Source organism: Erpetoichthys calabaricus, chromosome 2 (assembly GCF_900747795.2).
Source record: "Erpetoichthys calabaricus chromosome 2, fErpCal1.3, whole genome shotgun sequence".
Classification (NCBI taxonomy): domain Eukaryota; kingdom Metazoa; phylum Chordata; class Cladistia; order Polypteriformes; family Polypteridae; genus Erpetoichthys; species Erpetoichthys calabaricus.
The window spans coordinates 272,815,022-272,840,293 of NC_041395.2; the positions used below are offsets into that span (position 1 = coordinate 272,815,022).

The following is a 25,272-nucleotide window of genomic DNA, read 5'->3' on the forward strand; positions in this document are numbered from 1 at the left end:
AAGTCTGGACAGACATCCGGCCCGAGTACAAGGTATGGCCTCTCGGAGACTGACCTGGAACAGGCAGACGAATGCGCAGATTTCCTGGGACCCCGCTCCATTGTATCGTCTCCAGTCGAGAGAGAAAATGGGAGCAAAGGTGCAAGTGATACAGGTTGCGATGGATCGCCGATTTCTGAGGATCATTCGAGACTAGAAAAGGCCCTGCAGGATGTGCTCTCATCTACTCATCGCGAGCCCACAGCACCTGCTGTAACAGGAGCTGCATTTCCACTCGCGGAGCACGATATCCGAAACGAACTGTCCGAACTGAAAACTGAACTGAAAGAGATGATTGCTACACTGGCCACTGCCATGGCTACGGCCATAAATGAGCTTAAGAAGGATAACAAGAATGAGACTTAAGAAGTCTAACATTGAGCTTAAGAAGGATAACAAAGACCGGGAAACGCGTCTATTTCAACGTTTTGACGTGAACGTTAAAGGCATGTTGGAGAAATTAGAGGAACACATCGAAGTAAATAGATCCAAACTGAAAATGCTTGCCGACCAGATTAATGACGTTACAGATCAGCTGGATGACGTTAAGCAGGCATTCACGGCTCGAGTTGAAACAGCGGAACGATTGGCGTCTAACACTGATGAAAAAGCTACAGCTGCGAATTCCGAATGCAAAAAAACTCGGAGACAGACTTGCGGCCCTGGAAGATGGGTGCAGAAGAAACAATATAAGAATTGAGGGTATACCTGAGAAACGAGAAAGCTCAAACCCAGTGAAATTTGCAGTAGAATTACTCTCTAAAATAAATGGAGATGATTTTAAACTCGACATTGAGATAGCAGCTGCTTATCGCACATACAGATCAAGCACCTTTAAACCTTTTATTGTCCGCTTCGAGCGATTACGATGTAAGCTTGATGTGATGGCACTTCTCAGACACAAGCAAGAGATTATATTTGAAAATAATCTTATTCGTATTTTCCCCGACTTCTCACCATTAACAGCTGCAAAACGCGCAGCCTACTTTAACATTAAAAAGTTGCTACAGAAATCCGATATCAAATACAGCCTCTTGTATCCTGCCAAACTGAAAGTGGAAGTTCAAGACCAATATTATGTATTTCCAAGCAAGGAGGAAGCTGAAAAGGAACTAAAGAAGCTGTTTCTGACACTTTTTTGAAAGTTAATAAGGAGCCGTATTCTGTCAAGACATGGGAAGGACCTATCATCTGCTGTTGGATCCACTTTTAAAGAGACTGGTATTATAATTATACATCCTTTTCTTTACTTGGACATTATATGTTTATGTCTTAATTACAGTTATAGACGTGAAGTAATTAAAGTAGGGTTATGTTTTATTATTTTTTTTTTTTTTTTTTTTTTTTAACTACTTTAAAGTAGACTGTTTAACATCATACTCTTGGTTTATTGCTATTTCTACTATTTCTACTATTACATTATACTATTACATTAGGATTTACTATGTTTATCCTAGACTACTTTTTAAAATCATTCCCAGGGTTCTTTCTTTTATTATCTTAATATCTTAAAATTGCTGAAGATTATTTTAAGCTTAAAGACTGTTAATGATTATATTTTCAGCAGATTGTATTAGAATTCAGCGGCAATAGATATCTCTTTGTTTCAAATCTCAAACGCCGCTGCGGGGTGGGGTTTTGGATGTGCTCTGTCTCTTTGTATGTCAGAGGACTGGGACATCGCGAAGTGGGATCAAGCTTCAAGTGGGGAGGCAAAATGGGGGGGTGGGGGTATAAAGGGGGGAGAGAAGGAGAGCAGGCTATATCTAATCTATTCTTCTAATCCTTATAACTATAAATATCAATGCAACAATAGGCTAAAATGCAATAACTCAAGGGGAATTTTGAAATTAAGATTAAAACTGCCTCACTACCAGTTAAGACTATAAAATGACATTAAAAACTCAGAATCAATGTCTCCATGATGGGACAGTTAACTTTGTGAGCTGGAATGTTAAAGGCCTGAATCACAAATTAAATAGAAAGAAAGTATGCTCTCACCTAACAGGCTTAAACGCTAAAATAGTATTTTTACAGGAGACCTACTTACTAAGCAAGGATCAGTTCAGACTACAAAAAGACTGGACTGGCCAAATGTTCCATTCTAGCTTTATAAAGAAAACTAGAGGGGTGGGAATTCTCATACACAGAACAGTTCCATTTGTAGCATCAGATGTAGTTTTGGACCCAGAAGGGAGATATGTGATGGTCATGGGCAACTTATTTAACAGTAAAATGATTTTGATAAATGTTTATGCACCCAATGTCGATGATAAGGAATTCATGCAAAATCTATTTGCATCCATTCCCAATGTGAACACTCATAAAATTATAATGGCTGGGGACTTTAATTGTGTTTTAAATCCACTCTTAGATAGGACTTCTCTGACAGGGGGGATGACATCTAACACTGCAAAGACAATTACAGTTTTTAAATGACCACAACTTATCAGACCCCTGGAGGTTTCTTAACCCAAACTCAAGAACATATTCGTTCTACTCACCAGTGCATTATAGCTACTCAAGAATTGATTATTTTTTTATAGATAATAATTTTCTGCCTACGATTAAATCGTGCAAATACGACACAATTGTTATCTTCGACCTAGTCTTGGAGCTAAAATCATTAAGCCCCTCACACTCACCTCGCAGATGGTGTCTTAACCCTCTTCTATTGGCAGACGAGAACTGCACAGAATTTATATTCAAACAAATCAGCTTCTTCCTAGAGACAAACACGCCCACAGAGGTTTCTGCAGGAACACTCTGGGAAACTCTAAAGGCCTTCTTAAGAGGACAGATTATTTCATATCTTTCCCACAGAAATAAATTAGAAACCAAGAAAGTGTCAGAGCTAAGAAACGAAATTACTAGAATAGATGAAGAACAAGCCAGGCGTCCAAGTAAAGCTCTTCACAGGAAAAGGCAGGCTCTGCATACAGAACTTAACATCTTAACAACTAAAGAAACTGAACAACTTATTTATAAGTCTAGACATCATTACTATGAACATGGAGAAAAAGCTAATAAGCTTTTAGCTCAACAAATTCACAAACAAGAAGTTCGCAGTGCAATACCAGTAATCACCAACACGAATGGAGAAGAAATCATTGACCATAAAAATATAATGCACGCATTTAGAGATTATTATAAATCCTTATATTCTACTGAGTTCAAAGAAGACAACACACAATCTAATGCATTTCTGGATACATTACAGACACCACAAATAGATGCTTTAAGTGCTGAGGAACTGGATAAACCTTTGACGCTAACAGAATTACTAGATGCTATTAAAGTCACTTCAAAGCGGGAAATCATCAGGCCCTGATGGTTACCCCGTAGAATTTTATAAGAAATTCTCCACTCAGCTAGCTCCCCTCTTATTGGCAACATTTACAGAAGCTAGAGACAACCAAATACTACCTCAAGCATTTCGTCAAGCATTAATCACTGTCTTTCCTAAACAAAATAAGGACTTGTTACAATGTGCATCATACAGACCAATTTCAGTCCTGAATAATGATGTTAAGATACTCTCAAAAATTCTAGCTAGAAGGATGGAGAAAGTGCTGACCTCAGTAATATCACAGGATCAAACTGGATTTATTAAAGGCCGACAACTATCTTCCAATCTCCAACGCTTGTTTAATGTTATATATTCACCAGCAAAATTAAACACCCCAGAGATATTACTATCATTAGACGCAGAAAAAGCATTTGATATGATTGAATGGAACTACCTTTTCACTGCATTGGAGAAATTTGGGTTTGGCCCGAATATTTGTGCATGGATCAAACTACTGTATACCAATCCAGAAGCTTCAGTTTGTATTAACAACATTTGCTCAGACTACTTTAAGCTAGAACGTGGTACCAGACAAGGATGTCCCTTGTCACCACTGCTGTTTGCAATCGCCATTGAACCACTGGCGGTTCACTGTCGAAATTCTTATCAGATAAAGGGGATTATCAGAGAAGGACTGAAACAGAAAATTTCTCTATATGCAGATGATATGGTTTTATATATATCAGACCCAGAAAACACTGTGCCTGCAGTTCTAACAGCACTAACAGAATTTCAAAAGATATCCGGTCTCAGAATTAATCTGAATAAAAGTATACTCTTTCCAGTGAATTCACAAGCATATAATATTAGATTGGACACCCTACCTTTTACCATAGCAGATCAGTTTAAATACCTAGGGGTAAATATCACAAGTAAACATAAAGCTCTTTATCAACAAAATTTTGCCGTCTCTATGGAAAAAATTAAGCAAGACTTGCATAGATGGTCAACCCTTCATCTCACTCTAGCCGGAAGAATTAACGTTGTTAAGATGAATATCCTTCCTAAACGTCTTTTTTTATTTGAAAACATTCCAATATATATCAATAAATCATTTTTTTAAGCAATTAGATTCAACAATAACCTCATTCATTTGGAACTCAAAACACCCACGTATCCGAAGAGCGACTCTACAAAGACCTCGGGCAGAAGGTGGCATGGCTTTACCTAATTTTCAGTTTTATTACTGGGCAGCAAACATACAATGAACATACACAGGCTTGGCTCGCAATAGAAGTAAAATCCTGTAGTACTTCTTTATACTCCCTGCTCTATGCTCCAATAAATGCAAGTTATCACAAATATACTAATAACCCAATTGTGCTTTACTCACTCAGAATATGGAACCAAATTAGAAAGCATTTTAAAATGGAAAATCTTTTATCTGTGGCACCTCTGCAAGAAAACCACCTCTTTCAACCCTTGCAAACATATCCAGTTTTTAATACCTGGAAAAGTTTTGGGATTAAAATGCTCAGAGATCTATAGTATATAGACAACATATTTGCATCTTTTGAACAATTACGTTCCAAATTCAACCTCCCAGCTACACATTTCTTTAACAAAATTTCTAATTTGAAGATAGTGAAACAGAAACAGCCCGATTTTCCTCACCTCGTACCCTCCACCGTGCTGGAAAAAATACTGCTCAATTTCGAGGAATTAGACACCATTTCCGCATTATATAAAATCTTATTAGAGTCCCTACCTTTCAAAGACCCAAGAGGACATTGGGAAGAAGATCTCTTAATCAATCAATATATCAGAAAAGGAATGGAAGGTAGCAAAGCAGAGAATTCACTCGAGCTCCATATGCGCAAAGCATAGAATTATTCAACTAAAAATTATATATTGAGCTAATCTGTCTCGCTTAAAACTGTCCAAAATGTTTCCAGGGCAAGATCCAACCTGTGAATGCTGCAACCAAGCTCCTGCCTCACTGGGTCACATATTTTGGGCCTGCACCAAACTAACATCATTTTGGACCAAAATTTTTAAGTGCCTTTCAGACAGCCTTGGGGTCACAATCCCTCCTAACCCATTAACAGCTGTGTTCGGTGTTCTTCCAGACGGACTTGAAGTGGAGAAGGACAAGCAAACGGTGATTGCATTCACTACACTTTTGGCACGCAGACTTATTTTGTTAAATTGAAAGAATCCTAACTCTCCTCTGATAAGTCAGTGGGAAACTGATGTTTTATATTATTTGAAATTGGAAAAAATCAAATTCTCAGTTAGAGGATCTGTACAGAATTTTTTCAAAACCTGGCAGGATCTAATCAATATTATTTTAGAATAAGAGAAATAACTATTACCGCATTTATTTTCCTTCTCCATTTTTTATTTATATATTTCTTCCTTTCTTTTGTTTATTGTTGCCTTATTAAAAAGCCCTAAGCAATTCTCCTTTGGCTAAGCTCTCCTTCTCAGGGGTGGGGTTTGATTTGTCTTCAATTTTTTTTTTGTTATAAATTGATCGATTTGTATGGAATGATTACAATAAATTACCCTAAGTTCTTGTCTATAAGCCGGACTCATGTATTAGCCGGAGACCAAAAATCATACGAATTTTTAAAATAAAATCGTATCATAGATAAGCCGGACTCATGGATAAGCCGAACGTACTATAACCTATAACTAATAGAAGGGAGGGAGGTCAGTGGTCTCACTCGCGCCCATTTAATTTCTTTAAGGGGGGAGAGAGTGTGAGATATTGCCGTCTCTCTCACTCCCCGCATGGCGCGGTTGGAGCGGCCGGAGCGCGTTCTTTCTGCTCTGGGCGTCGCCGAGTCAACACGAGCGCGTAGCGGGCATTTAAATTGTGATTTTATATGTAAGCATATTTAAATATATATCGCGGATTTCTGCGGACAATGGGTCTTTTAATTTCTGGTACATGCTTCCTCAGTTGGTTTGCCCAGTTGATTTCATACAAGGGACGCTATTGGCAGATGGCTGAGAAGCTACCCGGCTTACTGTTCTCTCTCTCTTGCGCTGACTATCTGTGATCCTGACGTAGGGGGATTGAGCAGGGGGGCCGTTTGCACACCTAGACGATACGGACGCTCGTCTAAAAATGCTGAAAGATTATCTTCACGTTGCTATCTTTTGTAAAGCTGATTCCTGAAAAGACATGCTGCACAGTGCTTCGCATACTTAAAAGCTCGAAGGGCACGTATTGATTTTTGACTGAAAAACAAACTCTCCCTCTCTCTCTCTTTGTCTGCTCCTGACGGAGGGGGTGTGAGCTGCCGCCTTCAACAGCTTTGTGCCGCGGTGCTTCGCATACTTAAAAGCCAAACAGACATATTGATTTGTTTGCTTCACTCCTTTGAAGAGGAAGATATGTTTGCATTCTTTTAATTGTGAGACGGAACTGTCATCTCTGTCTTGTCATGGAGCACAGTTTAAACTTTTGAAAAAGAGACAAATGTTTGTTTGCAGTGTTTGAATAAAGCTCCTGTCTCTCTACAACTTCCTGTGTTTCTGCGCAAATCTGTGACCCAAGCATGACAATATAAAAATAACCATATAAACATATGGTTTCTACTTCGCGGATATTCTTATTTCGCGGGTGGCTCTGGAACGCAACCCCCGCGATGGATGTATAAGCCGGACTTATGTATAAGCCGGACTTATGTATAAGCCGATATTCTATTTTTTCATTTTCACAACTTTTTTCCTTAGATAAGCCGCGGGTTATTGACAAGAACTTAGGGTAATAAATAAAAAAAAAAAAAAAAAAAATTGAAAGTCTCAAAAAAATGATAGTAAAGATCGCATTAGCACAAACAAATGGAAATTATTACTCAGTGAAATAACGGAAAAGCAAAAAGAGATTGAATATATTGTTCAGATTTAAATTTTAAGTCGGATACTTGTAGATCGTCTAATTTGTGTTGCCAACAGGGAAAAGTAGCGTTTCTTTCCAACGAAGAGGCGTTATCTGTGAGAATTAAAAGATTTGTTGTTTGGTGAAAGTGAAATCCACATACGCTGTCACGCTTGGGTCACAGAGTTGCACAGATACACAGGATATTTTAGAGACAGAAAAGTTATTCAAACACATCAAAGAAACATTAGTCTCTTTCAGGAGTGAATCGAGCTCCGTGTGTAGTCAGAGGGGACAATTCCGTCTCTCAAAAGAATAGAAATCTTCCTCTTCATAGGGGTGTGCCTCGGGAGCGGGACCCCCAACAGGACCAGATGATGTCTGGGGTAGAAGAGAGACAAGGCAGTGAGACAAAAGGATAGCTGCAGTACAAGCTTTTAAATGTTTGAAGAGAGAGGCAGATCACGCGGCACAGCTGCAGCAGTAGCAAGCCAGCAGCTGATTGAGCAAAGAGTTTTTTTTACCTCCTATTTGTTTCCCATTGTATCACTGTTTAAAAGGGGATTTTGGAAGAGCGACCGCATCTCCTTGAGGGGTTTTCTCCCTTTGGGGGTTTGGTGAGTGAAGCGAGCAAAACCCCCTAGTATATTTAGAAAAAAAAACAAAAAAAACTTGTAGAAAACATTCACTGATAATCTATCTGCTATGCCCCATTGCAAAATGAACACTAAGTTGTTAAAATGGTGCACAATGTCTTTAATAAGCCTTTCAGGCAGTCTTACATGACACTTTCATATCCACTATACCCCTCCATCTCTTCCACCGGAAACTCCTCATCACAGCTGAGCCTTTTCTGTAGAAATGTTAGCCCCTGTAAGCTGCTTGCAAAACAAACACTGTATAGCTGAAATTGTTTAAAATGTATTTAGAAAGACTGTAGACAGCCTACTATATCAACAAGCCTCTTCATCCCATCCACTGTAGAGGATAGTCTTTTCCGCAGCTGAGTCTTGTCCTTAAAATGCTCTTCTCTTTACAGAATGAATATTGGAAAAGTAAAATTGAGCTTATCCTATTTAAAGAGACCTCAGGAAGTCTTTTGTCACTTTTTTTTCTCCACTGTGGCCTTTGGTCCTTTCCACTGGAAGGAACACATTTCTCTAGCTGGAGAAGAGCCATGGAAATGTGTGCCCCGTCTGCTGCTTGTAGATTCAACACTGGATGGCTAAAATTCTCAAATGTATTTTAAAAGGCTGTAGAATTTCTTTTAAATCACTTTCATATTTACTGTGACCTTCTACTTTTTCATGTAATTACATTTTGATTAGTCAAAATAAAATTTCAGATGTTTGAAATAGCTTTAATGCATTTTGAAATAAATGCTTCAGAAAAGTAATTATCTGAAATTATAATTCGGTTTCAGCTGATATCTCTTACTAGAAATTTAACTGTAATTGTAAATATGTAAAATAGCTATGGAACTCTTGGTACTGACAAAATAATTAGTCCAACAGGAACTCTTGATGCCTTGCATATGTTGGGATATGTGAATTGTTTTTTTTTTTTTTTTTAATAACGGTGCATTTTTCTTTAATCTGTTATTTATTTATTTATTTATTTATTTATTTTATTTTATTTTGGTTTTGAAATACTGAGATTTAATTTTTGCTTTAATTTTCTATGTACAATTTGAGTTTGGGCTTGGAGTTTTATTTTAAAATCATGTTTTAAAATACCGTGACGACATTATGTTATGTTGCAGGACAGTATTAGCACCCTATTGTCAGTTGTGTGGATTGACTTAAAGACACATGATGGTTTTTAATTGTCATTTTTATCAAACTATTTTCAAACTAACTCTGAATTGGTAAAATAAAAACTAATAAGAGAATAAGGCAAACTGTGAAAAGTTTTCTTTGCTATAGTATACAGTACTGATGCAGCCATTCAAAATAAGTGAATAATGCTGTGTTGTTTTGCTGTGCACTGTCTATAGCAGACTGCATTAGTTTGTACTATTTAGAAATTTTGAGTAAGTTGATAGAAGTAGTTTGAAAAACCACCAAATACTGAGAGTACTTAAAATAATGCGTGGAGCTGCTATCGGAAACATCAATGATTTGAACCCCAGTCAAGGCTCAGTAACGATCTTTTTACAATTGTACAATTTAAGTTGTACAGTGTTTCAGACTTTTATTCTATTAAATGGTTATTATACTGTAAACGGGGAATGTGATCTGTGTTTGTCAGGCTTAGAGCTACATAGAGAATATTTCAAGTCTACCAGCTCACATCATGCATATTCAAGCCCATTCCCCATCCCCATGCTCAGAACTCCAAGGTAGCCACCTGCCTAACCAACCAACACTCCACACTATGACCATAATGTTAATAAACATGCTATTCAATTGAATAAATCAGTGTTAGGGAAAGAGTACCCACATACAGTATATATCCATTTAGGTTCAGGGGTTATTTAAATCCTCTTTAGCATACTGTGAAGTACACAAACATATAGCCTATGTTAGCCTGAAAAACATAAAACATTAAGAAAATTAAGAAATGTTACTGTTAAATGAATAAATAGAAACAAATCTCCATTGATTGACTAACTTTTTTTTCTACACACGTATAAGAGTGTTTTAAGTAATAGAATATCAAACTTATTATTGAGGTCTACTAATATAAGGTACTCGATCTGCTTCCAAATTTGCACAAAAACCGTAATTAAATGAGATGCAGCATCTGTTTTATTGAAGGCGAACTCCTTCAGTCTAGTTGCTTCTCCTCTTGTAGTGTCCGATTTATAAAATTTTGAATGCAAAACCTAGGATTTATAAAAGAAAACTTGACTAGAAAACTTATCTATGTACAGCAATTCTGACCCATGCATGTGCAGCACTTTGGAGAAACTGCGGAAAAACATTACCCTTCATCAAGTAGGGAAGGGCAGCCAAACCAGATAAACGATGAGTCATACATTAAAGTCTGCCATGTGCACTTTAATCATGTCTGAACTGTTCAGTTTCTAATTTTAAATTGTGTTGCAGAGGGGTAAATTAAAGAAAAATGTGTCTTTGTCCCAAACATTATAGAGGGTTGTTTGTTTGTCTTGTCACATGACTATTCATGAACCACTGGGGCTAGAACCTTAATTTTGCTCTAAATCAAAACCTTATATGTGATACAAGTTGGTAAATTAAAAAATGTAGCTAGAGGGAACCTTTGCAAAGTTATCAGTGTTTATGTTTTTACCATGACAAACTGCATAGGGAAACTGTTCAAGAAAGTGACCTGTCAAAAAGAAAAAAGAGCAATAACATCTGCTGAGAGTGATGCAAATATCTGAAGCTGATTTACGTGGAAGGAAGTAGAAGAATGGCAGCTCCAACATCGACTGTGCATTAAGCACCTGCAGTGTGGCAACATGTTGTCACTTATGAACTATTGGAGGTGGAACCTTTATCTTTGGAGAACCAGATATCTGTGCGTTTCTAGTTATTTACTTGTGGGCAACCAGAGAAAAACTTGGATGTGTATTAAAACAACATTTGTTTGATTTCTTGTTTGTTCACAGAAGGCTGAGTATGTACTTGATCTGTACTTGCAAAAAAGCCTTACTTATCTAGCAAACTACTGTTCAGATAACAAAACACCAGTGCCCTGTCACAACCAAAAGCAGTTGCTGTATTTTTTTCAGTGGGTGTGTTTTTTTCCTCATTCAGATTACCTTGCATGGAGAATAGTGTCTCTTGTCTCACATTTTAGTCTTTTGTTTTTGAAAGCTACTTCTGTGCATTTATCAGCAAACACACATACATATGCACATTCCCACATTTCAGTCTTAATTATCTTATTCATGACTTTGTCAAGCATATCTTGTATTTTGACTACTAGAGTAGTGTAGTGAAGTATTTTTTTTCTTGTATAACTGTTAAATGTAAGTTTACAAGAGAATGCTTATTTTACTTATTTATCTCTTGTCTCCCTTTGACTAATTTAAATAACAGTAGCAAGGAAACATAGACAAACATGGCTGTGAGAGCACTAGCTGCAGTCATTGCAAATACTAAGCAAAAGTTGCTATATGAAATGCCTAGACTTGGAATGTGCTGTGTGGAGAACCATACTTTCAGTTTGGGGTCATTGTTTTCTTTAACACCAGTCTTATTTTAATAGGTAAAGATATTTTCCCAATTTAAAACTATCTATGCTTTTAAAATAAATGAGAATTGATAGCAGTCAAATTTGGTAAACGAAAAGTGATAGTTTTGAACTTTTTTGAAAACCATTTTTCGTTTCAAAAACTAATCAATGTACAGATACTGTTAGGCTTGATATATGTTAATCAGTTTAAGACTACTTTATTTTCCTGTCTGTTTAAACAAATTTGTATACTTCTGTGTACTCATTTGTACTTAGTAATTTGTAATGTTTGTGTTTGCATGTATGTCTCAGCCTAGTGCACTCATTACTCTGTGAAGAGAACTATACAAAAATATACTGAAAAAGTCAAGAGTATATGCCATATGCAGTATTTTAAATATTGTAAGTTTTCCAAGTTTACTGTGAATTGGTCATATTAATTATGATTTGTTTAAGAGAAAGGGAATAATCCTTGTAGCAGTGCCCCCCCCCCCCCTTTTTTTAGATGATCTCGTTAAGCAATAATGGGTATATTTATTTGTTTTATATGTTTTTAAATGTATATTTTGTTTTATTTATTTATTTCTGTTGCAGGCTGATCAGATATCTTCTTCATTTGGTGGAATCAATCCAAACCTTTCAATGTTTAATCAGGGAACTGCTGGTTATCCTGCTCCTCAGCCTTCAGGTTTTGGAGCCCCACCACCTGGCCAGCAGCCTTTTGGAGGATATCCACAACCTGGTGGAAACATGCCCCAAGCAGGAGGGTATCCAGGAGGTCTAGCTCCTGGTCAGCCAATGCCACCTGCAGGCCAACAACCAGTACCTGGTTACCCAGGAGCTCCTGCAACAAATCCATCAATGCCCTCCTATCCAGTGCCAACTGTAGCACCTGTAAAGGTACTTTATATTAGTTAAACTTCAGTGCATATTGTTGTATGTTTTTTTTTATCCTAGCTAATTTCTTAATTAAAACTGAATGTTGCAAAGTTTTTTTTTAATATACATCTTAACTAGCTTAAAGAATAAGATTGCCATATTTCAAGTCAAAGGTATTTCTTCACAATCATGCTATATATCAGTTTGCCACATATATTGTTGGTTTTTTTTTTTTGGCAAAGATATTGCCTGATGATTTTTGAGATGAAAAATATATATTGAAAGAAACTGTGCTCCTATTTCATGCGAATGAAGTGAAGTGCATGGCCAGTCTCCTTTTAAAAAGATTGAAGCTCACAAAAATGTTTTGCATTTTGCTCTTCTTCTTTGATTAAACATGAATATTCTCTTTTACAATATGCAATCTCCAGTCGCAGATTAATACTCTTCAGTACTCTCAGCTTGAAAAAGATGTTTTCAGCAAGTGTAAGGCTTCTATTTTCATGTTTGAACTCCTTGTACTTTAAAATAGAGGCAAAAGGTACCAAGCAGGCTTGGTATTTAAAAAAAAAAAAAAAAAAAGTATTTTTAAAAAAATTATTTAAAAAAATTATTTTCATTAGAGCATAATATCATGTGTCAAATTAATATATAGCATGGTTGTAAGGAAATAATTTTGACTTGCAAAACACTAAACTTATCCTTTAAGGTCATGGGGCCATTTGTTTATCCAAAGTAAACTATATAACTTTACTTTGTAAAAAGCAGATTTCACACTGCTGTGATAAAGCTTTCAAAGAAAACTGGATACACTTAAAAGTATTCCTCATCCAATACAGGACAATGAAATTGGTGATAATAGGAAACCACGGAGATCAATCTTTTATATGTATAATTCCAGTAGATACCTGCAATTCCTGTTTTTTATTTGTTTTTTCTTTCCACTGATATTAAGAGTTCTTTCTTTTCACAGCACACTTTGTACTTACCTCTTAGTAATTTTCCATGTCATTTTTTGTTTAATTTCCAATATCTGATTTGTGTACACAGACCTTCTTCCTTGTAAACTGTCTGCTTAGTTCTTCCACTACAGGACTGACTTAATATTGGTGATTATTAGTGATGAGCAAACCATATGGAGTTAACTTCACCGTGAGTTCGGCAAAATAATGCAGGTGGTTGGGAACTTCGTTTAAATCTGCAAAATACATCAAAGTCAATTTGGAAAGGAGGAACTGAAGTAGTTTTGAGTGGATTATAAAGGTGCAATGGTCTCTTAAGTGTCCCTGAGGGCTAGATCTGAGAGGTAGTAGTGCTAACTGCTTCCCCACTATGCCTCAAAAAAACAAAAGACACAGATGGAATGAAGGCCACAAACAAAATATAACAAATGGCCACAAGTTAGAAATACTGTAAATAAGTAAAATATAGATCATTGTGCTCATAGTGTGTGTTTGTGTGTCTATATATATATATATATATATATATATATATATATATATATATATATATATATATATATATATATATATATATATATATATATATATATATATATAACAATGTTTTTTTTTTTTGTTTGTTTTTTTTGCCTGTTGTATTGTACTGCCCAAATTTGGTGCTGGTATAAAGTAGAAGTCTTCATTCCTGTGGCAATCCCGTAGGACCTGATTCAGTTTTTTTTGCAGAGCAGCACTAAGTTTAAGAGTTGGTTAGAGTTTATTAATATGGTTAGAAGTCAGCAGTCAGTGTAGATGAAAATAGTTTATTTTCTTTTCAAGAAACAATCATCAATATTCTAATCAGTACTATTTCATGGTAAAAATATATGTAGTCTGAAAAGCAGACAAAGAGCCTGTGCATGTCAATGATGTAGTGGCATCTTAGTTTTTAAAACTGAGCTGAATGAATGAATTATTACAGGAATTGTGTTGCATATACATAGCAGCTTGTAAAGACACAGGCACAACAGTGATTACCTGTAGAAGTATTGTTTTCTTTTTATTACCCCTTGTAGAATCTTCTGTTTTAAGAATTCACTTGGGCTATGTACCCAAGTCCTGTGCCTTTTAGAAGGGAATATAGTCAGAAACAGTGTGGAACTTTTGTGGGAGTAGGAGAACATGATGGGAGTGAACAGAAGTGGAATTAAGTGGGATCAAAAAATCATTTGTTTTGTGTAACAGCTGATCACTTTTCCTTTTTTTCTTTATAGCCTGTAAATCGTGGAACAATATATGATTTTCCAGGAGCTGATCCCCTTAAAGACGCTGAAGTCCTTAGGAATGCTATGAAGGGTTTTGGTAAGTTATGTTTTTGTGTATTTTCTCTGTATTCTTTGAAGAATTTTGTACTGCTGTATGAGTAATGTCATATTAATATTAATCTCATCTATTGTTTTGATTTTGTATTTCATGACATTATTAAAGGATTATTTTGATGTATTGTTTAATATTCTGTGTTATAGGCACTAATGAACAAGCCATTATTGATCTTCTTGCAAGTCGATCTAACAAGCAACGAATGCCAGTAGTCTTATCCTACAAGACAGCATATGGGAAGGTAAAGTGGATTTAATAGTTGAAAATACTATATCTGAAAGTAACAGAACATTTCTGAATGATTGATATAAAATTTCAGGTCTGCTATATGACTGCATAGAAAAAAGAAAACCCCATCCTTTCATTTTCAAACCTACTTAACCAGTTTAACACTAGAATTACCAGAGCCTACGAAAAAACTCGTAGATCCGGCCCACCTTAAATCACTTCTTAAATCCGTTCACACCTCTCCGCCAGCATCGTTTGTCCTCTAAATGTGCTGATAAAAGACAAGCTGCCAGCAGCCGGCTATTCCATCCCCCCACCGAGTTAGAATGTGAGCGAACTTTTCCCAGCTCATGCCTTTGTTGATTATCTGGGAGTGAAGTGGAGTTTTACAGTGGAAATAGATCGTTATTTGGAACACACGCATTTAATGTGTGTTCCGTTTCTAAAGTAATCTGTGTAAACACATTGTTAAAACAGAAACTTTGTCATATTTTAGTAATAAATGTTACAAAATGTAGAAGGCATAAACTATAGAATGTGTAAAGCCCGAGTTCCAAAGATCATCCATCCATCCATCCATTTTCCAACCCGCTGAATCCGAACACAGGGTCACGGGGGTCTGCTGGAGCCAATCCCAGCCAACACAGGGCACAAGGCAGGAACCAATCCTGGGCAGGGTGCCAACCCACCGCAGGACACACACAAACACACCCACACACCAAGCACACACTAGGGCCAATTTAGAATCGCCAATCCACCTAACCTGCATGTCTTTGGACTGTGGGAGGAAACCGGAGCGCCCGGAGGAAACCCACACAGACACGGGGAGAACATGCAAACTCCACGCAGGGAGGACCCGGGAAGTGAACCCGGGTCCCCAGGTCTCCCAACTGCGAGGCAGCAGCGCTACCCACTGCGCCACCGTGCCGCCTTCCAAAGATCAAATAAACACTTTCACAAAAGCTTCAAGGATTGTACAACAACACCTGTGGCGTAGCGCGTTAAGATTTGCCTCTTAGAGCACAACAGCTTTGCCATCTCACAGACGTGAGTTCGATTCCCCACTGGGGATGAAGTGTTGCTTTTTTTTTTTCTTTTTAACCTCAAACGGACATAAAATTTATAAATTGGTATGCACTGTCAGTTAATGAGATCCTTATATTTTCATGTGGGATGCTCCTTTTAAAATATTTTTTTTAACAATTGAGACTGCAATTAACAGGAACAACTTTCCTTATAACTGTTATTTTTAAGATCCATAACACACAGACAGTCAGAGCACTGCGTAATAGAGAGACAGACAGGCAGAGAAGTCACTAGATATATAAATAAACAGGGAAGGCACATGTACTGAAAGAAGAAAAAAGATCAACGTGCGTTGTTTCTGCTGCACTGAATAAGCTCAGGGGCTCTAACCTCACCCCTCCCCCAGCTGGCAGCTTGTCTTTTATCAGCACATTTAGAGGACAAAGGATGCTGGCGGAGGGGTGTGAACGGATTTAAGAAGCGATTTAAGGTGGGCCGGATCTACGAGTTTTTTCGTAGGCTCTGGTAATTCTAGTGTTAAGCCATGAAGACATAGTATCAGTCATTGCAGAATTGAGTTAATTGTAAGAACCATGCCTGAACAGCAGTGGCGGTTAGGCATACCCTACAACTGTTCTGAGAACAGATTATATAAGCCAGTGATTACACTCCATCAGTATCCAAGTTTCCAGAGGTCTTGATGTCTCTTGATATGTTTTGGACCCAGAGTTTGTAGCTGGGTTGGGCTGCTGTGTTGTGCCCCAGGGGCTTCTTTTCTTGTGTATGTATATTGTGAATTCTAATTGCTCTATTTTGGAGCACAGAACTAGACAGGGCCTTCAATTGTCACTTATGGGTTTTATGATTGCTGTGAAGCAACTGGGCATTTGTCATTGGCAACAGTATGTGATGAAATTGAATTTTGGGGTTAACAATTAAAGGGGTTGTCCTACTATTCTGAAGTCATGGTTTTCTTCGTTAGTGATTTTGACTCATCTGTGCTAATTGTTTTAATTCTGCTGAGTGAAGTCACCGGGCATTGACCCACTGCATTTGCAACATGTGTGCCTTTGATCAGCTACTTGTTAAAAGGGGAACAGTCACAATTTTTGTATCTTTTAAAACCTACAAGATTCTTTCATATGGGGGAATTTGCAGTTTTTAGCACAATACTTGTGCACCAACATATTTCAAATTATTCTAGGACAGGTGACAGGACTTTAGCCAGGCTTAAGAAAGAGTGTTTGTTTTTTTTGTTTTGTTTTTTTAAACTCGGTCTTGAGCCAGTAGAATGTTACTTCCATGATTAAAACTACTGTTGGTTCTGAAAGGTGAAGATTTTTTTTAAGGAGACTTGGATTTTTTTTCAGTTTGTGCTCCACTTGTAACAAGTTGTCCAGCGTACTGTATACTGATTATAGTAATCTCCACTGAATCATGCTGCCTTTGTCAATATTTTGCTAGTTGAGTTTTTTAAGTAACTTTGTATCTAACTCATCTTCCATATGAGTGTTAAGACATTGAGATCTTGAAATAGCTGACTAATGTACTCTTACTGAGTTGTTATGCTTATAAGTCTTTCAAGTGGTTGTTAGATTTTTCTGTGATTTCGTCACAGTTGTTCTTGTCCAGTTGCTAATTTTTGATGATTGTCCCTTTCTAGGCTGTGACTGGACGATGTGATGTAGGTTAGTTTTCTTGGTTAATTGAGTCAGTAGTTGTTAGATGGAGACATATAAATTGATAAAAATCCTATAGCAGGTGGCTGTAAATGTATCACTTTTTTACTAGCTTTTCAGAATATTTATTAGGCAGTTTTTAAACTGACAGTGTGACATTGATGTCAGTGTTGCACAGAGAATGACCAATAGTGAGGTAAGTGAGAGTAGCTATGACAGTTTCACTTCATTTGTGAAAATGTACAATTACTAAAACATAGGAATCTGAATATTTATCTGTTGAACACTGAGCCCATCAGAGATCCTCTGACGTGCATGCGTGACAAGCATATACATATTACATTTTTCAATGATGATTATAGCTGTTAATTCAATCTAGATGATATATTGCTAACTAAGAGTACAATTAAATTAAAAATATTATTCGGTGTTAAAATGTAGACTTTCAAGCCCAGGAAGAGCTATTGCCTAAAAGGACATTTGGTGTTTTAGTTCTGTGCAAATCCAACTTTTGTCTGAATAATATTTTTGTGTTGTATTCTTGCCAATATAAAATAGAGAGCTGTCAAGCAGTTCCAATGCTTTACTTTCCACTTGCAAAAATTGCTATTCTCCCATTGTTAAACCTTTTGAGCACCTAAGGGAAACCTCACTTAGAACTTTGGAACATTACATTAGAACAGGCTAATTAGACCAACAAAGCTTAACTGTCCAATGCACATCTTCAGTATATTAGAAAATGCAGCAATTTAAAGTAAAAGTAATGTTGTGTAACTTATACCCATTATTTGATTTTGGTGTATTATCTGATAGAATGTGTACTTTTTTAGTCTGGGTTTATGTTTTAGGAAAACAAATGTATAAATATTGTGTTATTACGTTTGTCTCTAGTTGGCTCTCAGATTTAGTCTACAAACCATATTTTGTAAAGGTAACATGATACTGTCAGTGCAAACAAGATTATTATGTAGAGGCGTCTTATATACTAGTTTGATTTCATTCACAATTATGCTCTGAACAAAATTGACTGGAGCCGTACAATAATGATACATAAAGGTCTGAAGAAGGATGGTCCACAGCCTCTAGTGTTCCGAAAATGGGTGCTGAAAGTTGGTTGCCCTGTAAACATGTATTTAGTGGGTGAGAGCATAATAGCTATAACTGCCTTCTGAGTAAGGAGCATTATGAGCTATTGGTAGGTGTTGCCCTTTCTAGATTTTCTCTCTCTTAACCAAAACTGCATTATTTTTGAGAAATTAATGCCTCGTATAGCATAGAAGCTGCCATGTATGTTTCAGAAATTTATTTTTAGTTGCACTTTTCAGTAGAAGGCAGGTAATAAAATTATGAGTTATAAAGATTATAATGGTGTGTATTTTAAATATTGTTTATCTTTGCACAACACAGTACAAAGTATTGAGGATGCTTTAATGGGGTTCAGGGTTAGATGGGCCCTTCAGCCAACTGTTGTATATACTTTGCACTTCATGTTTACTGTTCAGAAAAGTGCATTTTAAAAATTAATTATAAAAAGTCTCTGCATCTGTAAGTTACTATTGTGAAGCTCTTTTCTCTTATTTATCAGAGAACTAAAAATATTTATTAATAAGGCAATATTTTGAAGGCACAAATAAAATGTATAACAAGTAATTTCCTATGCAAGCTTTATATTTCAGTCTTGCTTATCTGGAGTCATGTGACAGGAAGATGGGTTAATGTGATTGAGAGGAGACAATACCCTGCCAACAGTGCACTGTAAAGAAAAGGGCCTGAAAGTAGAAGTGAAGTATCTCACAATTTTGAGAGTTGTAGCTGAGTGAATTTAAAGTGACAGTACTTGGAATAGGTGAAAATTTGTCAGATGGAAAAAGATACAGAGAGAGAATATAAAGGCATAAGAAAAAATCTCTTTTAAAATCATGTAAATTGTTTATTAAAAAAAAATCTTTCTGAACTACGAGTCTGCAGGAGTTAAAAGGAGAACAAGATGTTAAAAAGACCAGTTGTTTAATGCCCCAGTAAAGTGCCTAGGATATATTGTTTCAGTTCAGAAATCTTAGAAAAATGTTTTCTTATTTCTGCACCCAATACGCAATTAGTGTCTCCTTCAAGGATGTACTTGGCAAATAGATATTAATTATAATTTTCTTCCCCAGGATTTAATCAAGGACCTAAAATCTGAACTTTCAGGGAACTTTGAAAAAGTTGTCTTGGCTATGTTGAAAACTCCCATAATGTTTGATGTACATGAAATCAAGGATGCTATTAAGGTATGCATTTTGTTATTTGCTACTAGTATGTTTGTGTCTTTTTTGTTCTCATTACATGTCTAGAATATATGTGTTGTCGTCTTTAATTGATTCTTTTAATTAATAAATGATTCCTTAACTGTTAAGGCTTTAATTTAAAAATATTTCTTAAATGTGACTAAAATTTTAAAAATACCCTTTGTAGCAATATTATTGCTGAACTGTTGAACTAATGCTATTCTCTGGCAGTATTTATAATCACCATTGTTTTAATGGCTATTTTCTAGGTTTACCTAAGTTACTTAGTTCAAAAATATTTTTCCTGCCACTCTCCATGGTTCTGCGCATACTTTGGGATGAGATCCATTGCTTCATATCATTTAACACTACCTCCAACCACATCCTCTTTGGCTTCTCAATGTGACTCATACATCCATCCAGATGTAACTCTTTATCCAGTCAGTCCCTGCCCTTTGCAGCACATGCCCAAAGTCACATTTGTCTGTTTCTCTTCAGCACACCAAGTTGTTCTCTTAATTCCATGTTCATCGGTGACACTCCACACCTCTGTACCTGACAGTTCTTTTTTCTATTCTTTCTAGTTTTGTGCCATGTTCCAAATATATAAAAAATATTTATTCAAGCAATTTAAAAAAGGTGTTTAAGAGTCTTGCATAAGATTACACAATAGCAATAAAACACTTCTGGTATCTTACTTTTTTCCCCACATTCTTCCATCAAGTTAACTTCCTTTACAGTCCCTTAATGGCACATTTTGCCTGTGCAACATGATGGTTAAACCCAGTAGTGAATAGAAATACATGTAGTAGAAGTGAATTGTGTAACACAGTGTATTTATGTTCTATAGTTAGCTGTGTTCTATGTATTACTGAGTATACACAACTTTAACATTACATTTTTGTTCTGACAGTCTCCAGACTAAGAGAAACTCAGAGGTACAGATTTATACTTTCCCCTGTTCAGCAAATATCAATGACAGAACTCTTGACAGTCAGTGGTAGATGATATTAAAACTGCCTTTTTTTAATGTCCCATCCAGGCTTACCCAGTCCTGGGATATGTTTGCTTTTGGAATGCCTATAATTTCAGTGTCATCTTTGTTTTTCTTACCACCTATAAAACCAGTTTTCTGTTGATAGTTAGTTATTACTTGGAAGGAGGAGGATAAAACCAAACCTAACAGCTGAGCAGTATATGCTAAGAATAGATCACTCTAAGGTTGAAATTTTGTGGGCATTGCAGCTACAGAACCACTAATTTAATTTTATTTGCTTATTAAAGTAAGTTGGTTTAACGTGGGGTCAGTAAACCTTTAATGGACTTTTTGCATTATAGGGTGCTGGCACAGATGAAGAGTGCTTGATTGAAATTCTGTCTTCTCGAACCAATGCAGAAATCCATGAAATCAGTAAGACCTACAAAACAGGTCAGTTTTACCATATTCATTCAATCATCTTTTCAAATCTTTGTGTTTTAAATGGGTTAGGACAATATTAATCTCAAAAAGAAACCAACACAGACAAGGAATGAGGCTGTCCATGAAGCATATTCATTTACGTGGGCCCAATTTAATGTTTCAAGTCAACGTTGCATGGATCTTCTAAAGGACATGGCTGGAACCAGGTTTACTTGGAGAAAAGCTGTGCATTTACAGGAAGAATGTACATATATCACTCGTCATATAGCACAGGACTGTGATGTTTTTGAAATAGCAGAACTGAGAACTTTCTGACCATTAATTTATGATGTTTCCAGAAAATACTTTAGTCTATTACACTTTGATTGCATTTGCTTGTAGTAGTTTCATATTTATAATATACAGTTCATCAGACCTTAAGATTTCTGCTCTAATACTCTTTTGATGATGAAATAACATTTACAATATATACACTTTAAAACACAATATTTATGATGTTTCCAGAAAATACTTTAGTCTATTACACTTTGATTGCATTTGCTTGTAGTAGTTTCATATTTATAATATACAGTTCATCAGACCTTAAGATTTCTGCTCTAATACTCTTTTGATGATGAAATAACATTTACAATATATACACTTTAAAACACAATTTTAATCATACATTTCCTGAAGTGTTTAATTTTGAAGGAAAGAATGGACTACTATATCAAAGACTGGAGTAAATACAGTACATTGTTGCAGCAAAATGTACTCCTTCTAGCTGCATACATTTTCATCTGTCAAACATATATGAAATAACCATAATATGTTTTGAATCTTTTGGTTATAGAATTCTAACTTCTTTTTTAGCTTCCTTTTCTGAAGTGGCTGTGCTCCAACATATTTGCGTGGAGCTAAAGCCCCTCCCAGTAGCCTCTGGTGTCCAGCAGAAAGCAGTCCTGTTGTGATGCCAGTACATTAATTTAGACTTGTAAATTGACGTAAGTGCATGTGTTTTGACTATGCATCTGCTCCATGTGTATGAGTGAAAATGTAATCTTCATACAGAATATATCCCAGTGCACTCTTAAAAAATAAAGGATTTCTTTGCGATGCCATAGAGGAATTTATTTATTTAGATCTGTAGCAGGCATACAGTAAATAACAATGAATAGATGGTAACAGATTTGTGAAATACCAATGGCTTATGATTTTAAAAGGACCCTTGCCAAATTTCTTAATATGTTAGTGTCCTGCTATTTAGCCAATCGTACATTAAAGATTTTTTTTCTACACATTAGGAAGTTTTTCAATGCACAGATAACCAGCTTCATATGCAAAGAACCAGTCCCAGAATGAAATGGCACTTTGTCAAGCAGTAGTTCTATAAATAATCCCACAACCCATTCAAAAATAATAAAATGCCATTAAAACCAGTGTTTTAAGATTGTGGCACATTTGCGTTGAGTCACTGACCAGCCTTTGACACTGCCATAGCATAAACGTTTGTCCTGTTTTATTCTTCATTGATGTTTGGTTGCTGCACATTTACTAGACACTTTCTATTTTTTCACACTCGGATCACACAGTACAGCTATGCATCACCAAGTGCAACACCTGGCTGCAAGCTCAAAAACCACTGACATTAAAGGGAGAGCACAGGATTACACATTGGAGAGATTGCCTTTTGTGGCATTTTGTCACTTTCTCCATGACTTGTTTGGGGAAACCTAAAAATTAAGTGTTACACTTAAGAAGAATTCTTTGACTTTTGCCTCAAACTGTATCAGCTATTAACAGTTGTGTTCTCATGATTAAAGGCTTGTCAGACAGACCATTAAAGAGTGGAAAGTTGCAGGAATTTCTGCAGCACACTAAGAAGCTAGAATCACTTGCTCAGCACAAAAATGTTGTGTCCCAGGATAACACACAGGTCTCATGAAAGACTGAAAACTAAAAAGCGGGGAAAATCAATGACTAATACTGATACAAGCAGAATATCCAGCTCTGAGGCTCAAGTCTCACCAACTTTAGAGATGACCTTCACTTGCATGTTGAGAAAACTGTGGAGGTTACAGTCGAGGAACTGGAAAGCTGGTTTGAAAATATGAGAGGTAATAAATATACAGCAAGATAGTTCACATGGGTCTGCAATCATTTGTTTCTCAGTCTTCTGTCATGATTCATGGCCAGATGATTTAACCACTTTTGGAGAAAATGAGATTGACACTTTTTAATTAACTGGCATCGAGAAATCGTCTTGAGAACGCATGTGGTGTCAGGGCTGTACAAACGGAATGTAGGTTGTCAAAAAATCTGATTAAAGGCAAGTTCTCAGACACGACTTAACAGTTTGTGGGAAGTCTTTATGCGCAATATTGTCAGTTTTCCATAATATTCTACATCTTATTGAGATCATGCTCAATGTGAATGTGGCATTTCTGCACAGAGCAGAATAAAATCAAAATTGCTATACTCACTCAATCTCTCAGCCTTGAAGGATTTAGTCAGGATCAGCATGGAAGGCCCATTACTTGAGCAGTTTGATCCTGAGCCCTAGGTCAAATGCAGGCTCATTTCAAACAAGAGTAACAGAACACCAAATTACACTGGGTAGCCCTCTGATGGTCAGTGACACAGACTTCATGCCAGAGTAAAATACATGGTTCTTAATGATTGTACATAGTTTGAAAGACATAATGATATACACTTAACCAAATCAAGATGGGCACAAATGCACGAGGGAAGGATGCACTGCACAGGAGAAGGAAAAGAATTGGGCAAACATACTGTACATGGAGGTTAGAAAGGTAAGAGATTGAAAGATTAATATTTTATGCATTTTATTATTTGTCACCTAAATCAAAGGTATTGGCTTATAATTTTTGTTCTTTTAGGAGCTACTGGCTCCTTGAGGTGAAATTTTGTTTGGAGTGCTGCTGTTTCAACACATCAATAGCAAATAACTGAAAACTAAAGTGCCGTTTTATTAATGGGCTTTCTGTTACTGGATTGCACACAAGTCACTATTTTCTAATTAGCTGTGCAATTGTGCTGTGCTCTGCTCTACACATGCTTAACTAACCCTCAATAGTGTCACTACGTGGCCAGACCACATATGTAAGCAATGTTATTACTAACCCCAGAAGGCAGTCACTTTGCGAAAAAATTTAATAACTGTCATAAAATAATTTAATAGTATATATATATATATTTTTTTTTTGAGTGGCAGGTTTAAACTTTCCCAATTCTCCGTACCAATTTATGTGTCATTTTTTATACGGTACCAGTTATTAAATGTAAACGAAAGGAGAGGGCAATATGTTTCAGTGTGTGTTGTATATTATGTCATGATCATTAAAAGAGTTTTGAAAGTGCTTGTTTAATAACAGTGGCTAGTGCTGCTGCCTCATATCTACAGGAGGCTTGGATCAAATCTCAGGTATGATCGAAATTTATGTGGATTTGGCATGTTTCCTTTTGGTGTTGTAGTACTCTGGTGTTCATCCATGTCCCAGAAATTTATTTGTTAGGTTGATTGTCAAGTTTAAATTGGTTTAGTGTGAGTAAGAAATGGGTGTGTGTACCTTTTATTTATAAAAGGAATCCTTTGTCTCCATTTTTCATTTCTTATTATTAATTATACATTCTGTAGTGTGATGGACTGGCTCATTGTCCATGGTTTGTTTCTGTCTTATGCCCTATGCTAGCAACCCTTGTCTGGATTAAGCAGGTTAGAAAATGACATGACATGACAAATTGTGTAACTGGCCTAAAATAGTAGTGAACATTATTACACAGTTATCTATTAATGACACCACTTTGTATTTTTATAATGGTTTTCTTAATTGCCAGTATTTTTATATTTATTGTATTTTTCAGAATACAAAAAGTCTCTGGAAGATGCAATTAGAAGTGACACATCTGGGCACTTTGAAAGACTACTGGTTTCTTTGTCTCAGGTAGTGTTTCGATGTTTTTTTGTCTTAAAACACTGACCACTTTTCAAGCAATTTGGGTTTAGTATGTATCCTCTATCAATGAATTGTTATTCTTACAGGCAATAAGCAAAGTAAAACAAAATCATTTGCTCTTTTCAGGATG

General features: G+C 36.3%; 1 protein-coding gene across 2 annotated transcripts in view; it reads left to right on the forward strand.

Moving 5' to 3' along the window:
• Positions 1–25,272, forward strand: part of anxa11a (annexin A11a) — a 111,012-nt gene that overhangs the window by 73,482 nt on the left and 12,258 nt on the right. For both annotated transcript variants that reach the window (XM_028795544.2, XM_051923791.1), the window contains 6 exons: positions 11,961–12,266; positions 14,461–14,548; positions 14,713–14,807; positions 19,656–19,769; positions 21,105–21,195; positions 25,051–25,130. In XM_028795544.2, coding sequence (XP_028651377.1) covers positions 11,961–12,266; positions 14,461–14,548; positions 14,713–14,807; positions 19,656–19,769; positions 21,105–21,195; positions 25,051–25,130 — 774 coding nt within the window. The remainder of the gene's footprint in view (positions 1–11,960; positions 12,267–14,460; positions 14,549–14,712; positions 14,808–19,655; positions 19,770–21,104; positions 21,196–25,050; positions 25,131–25,272) is intronic.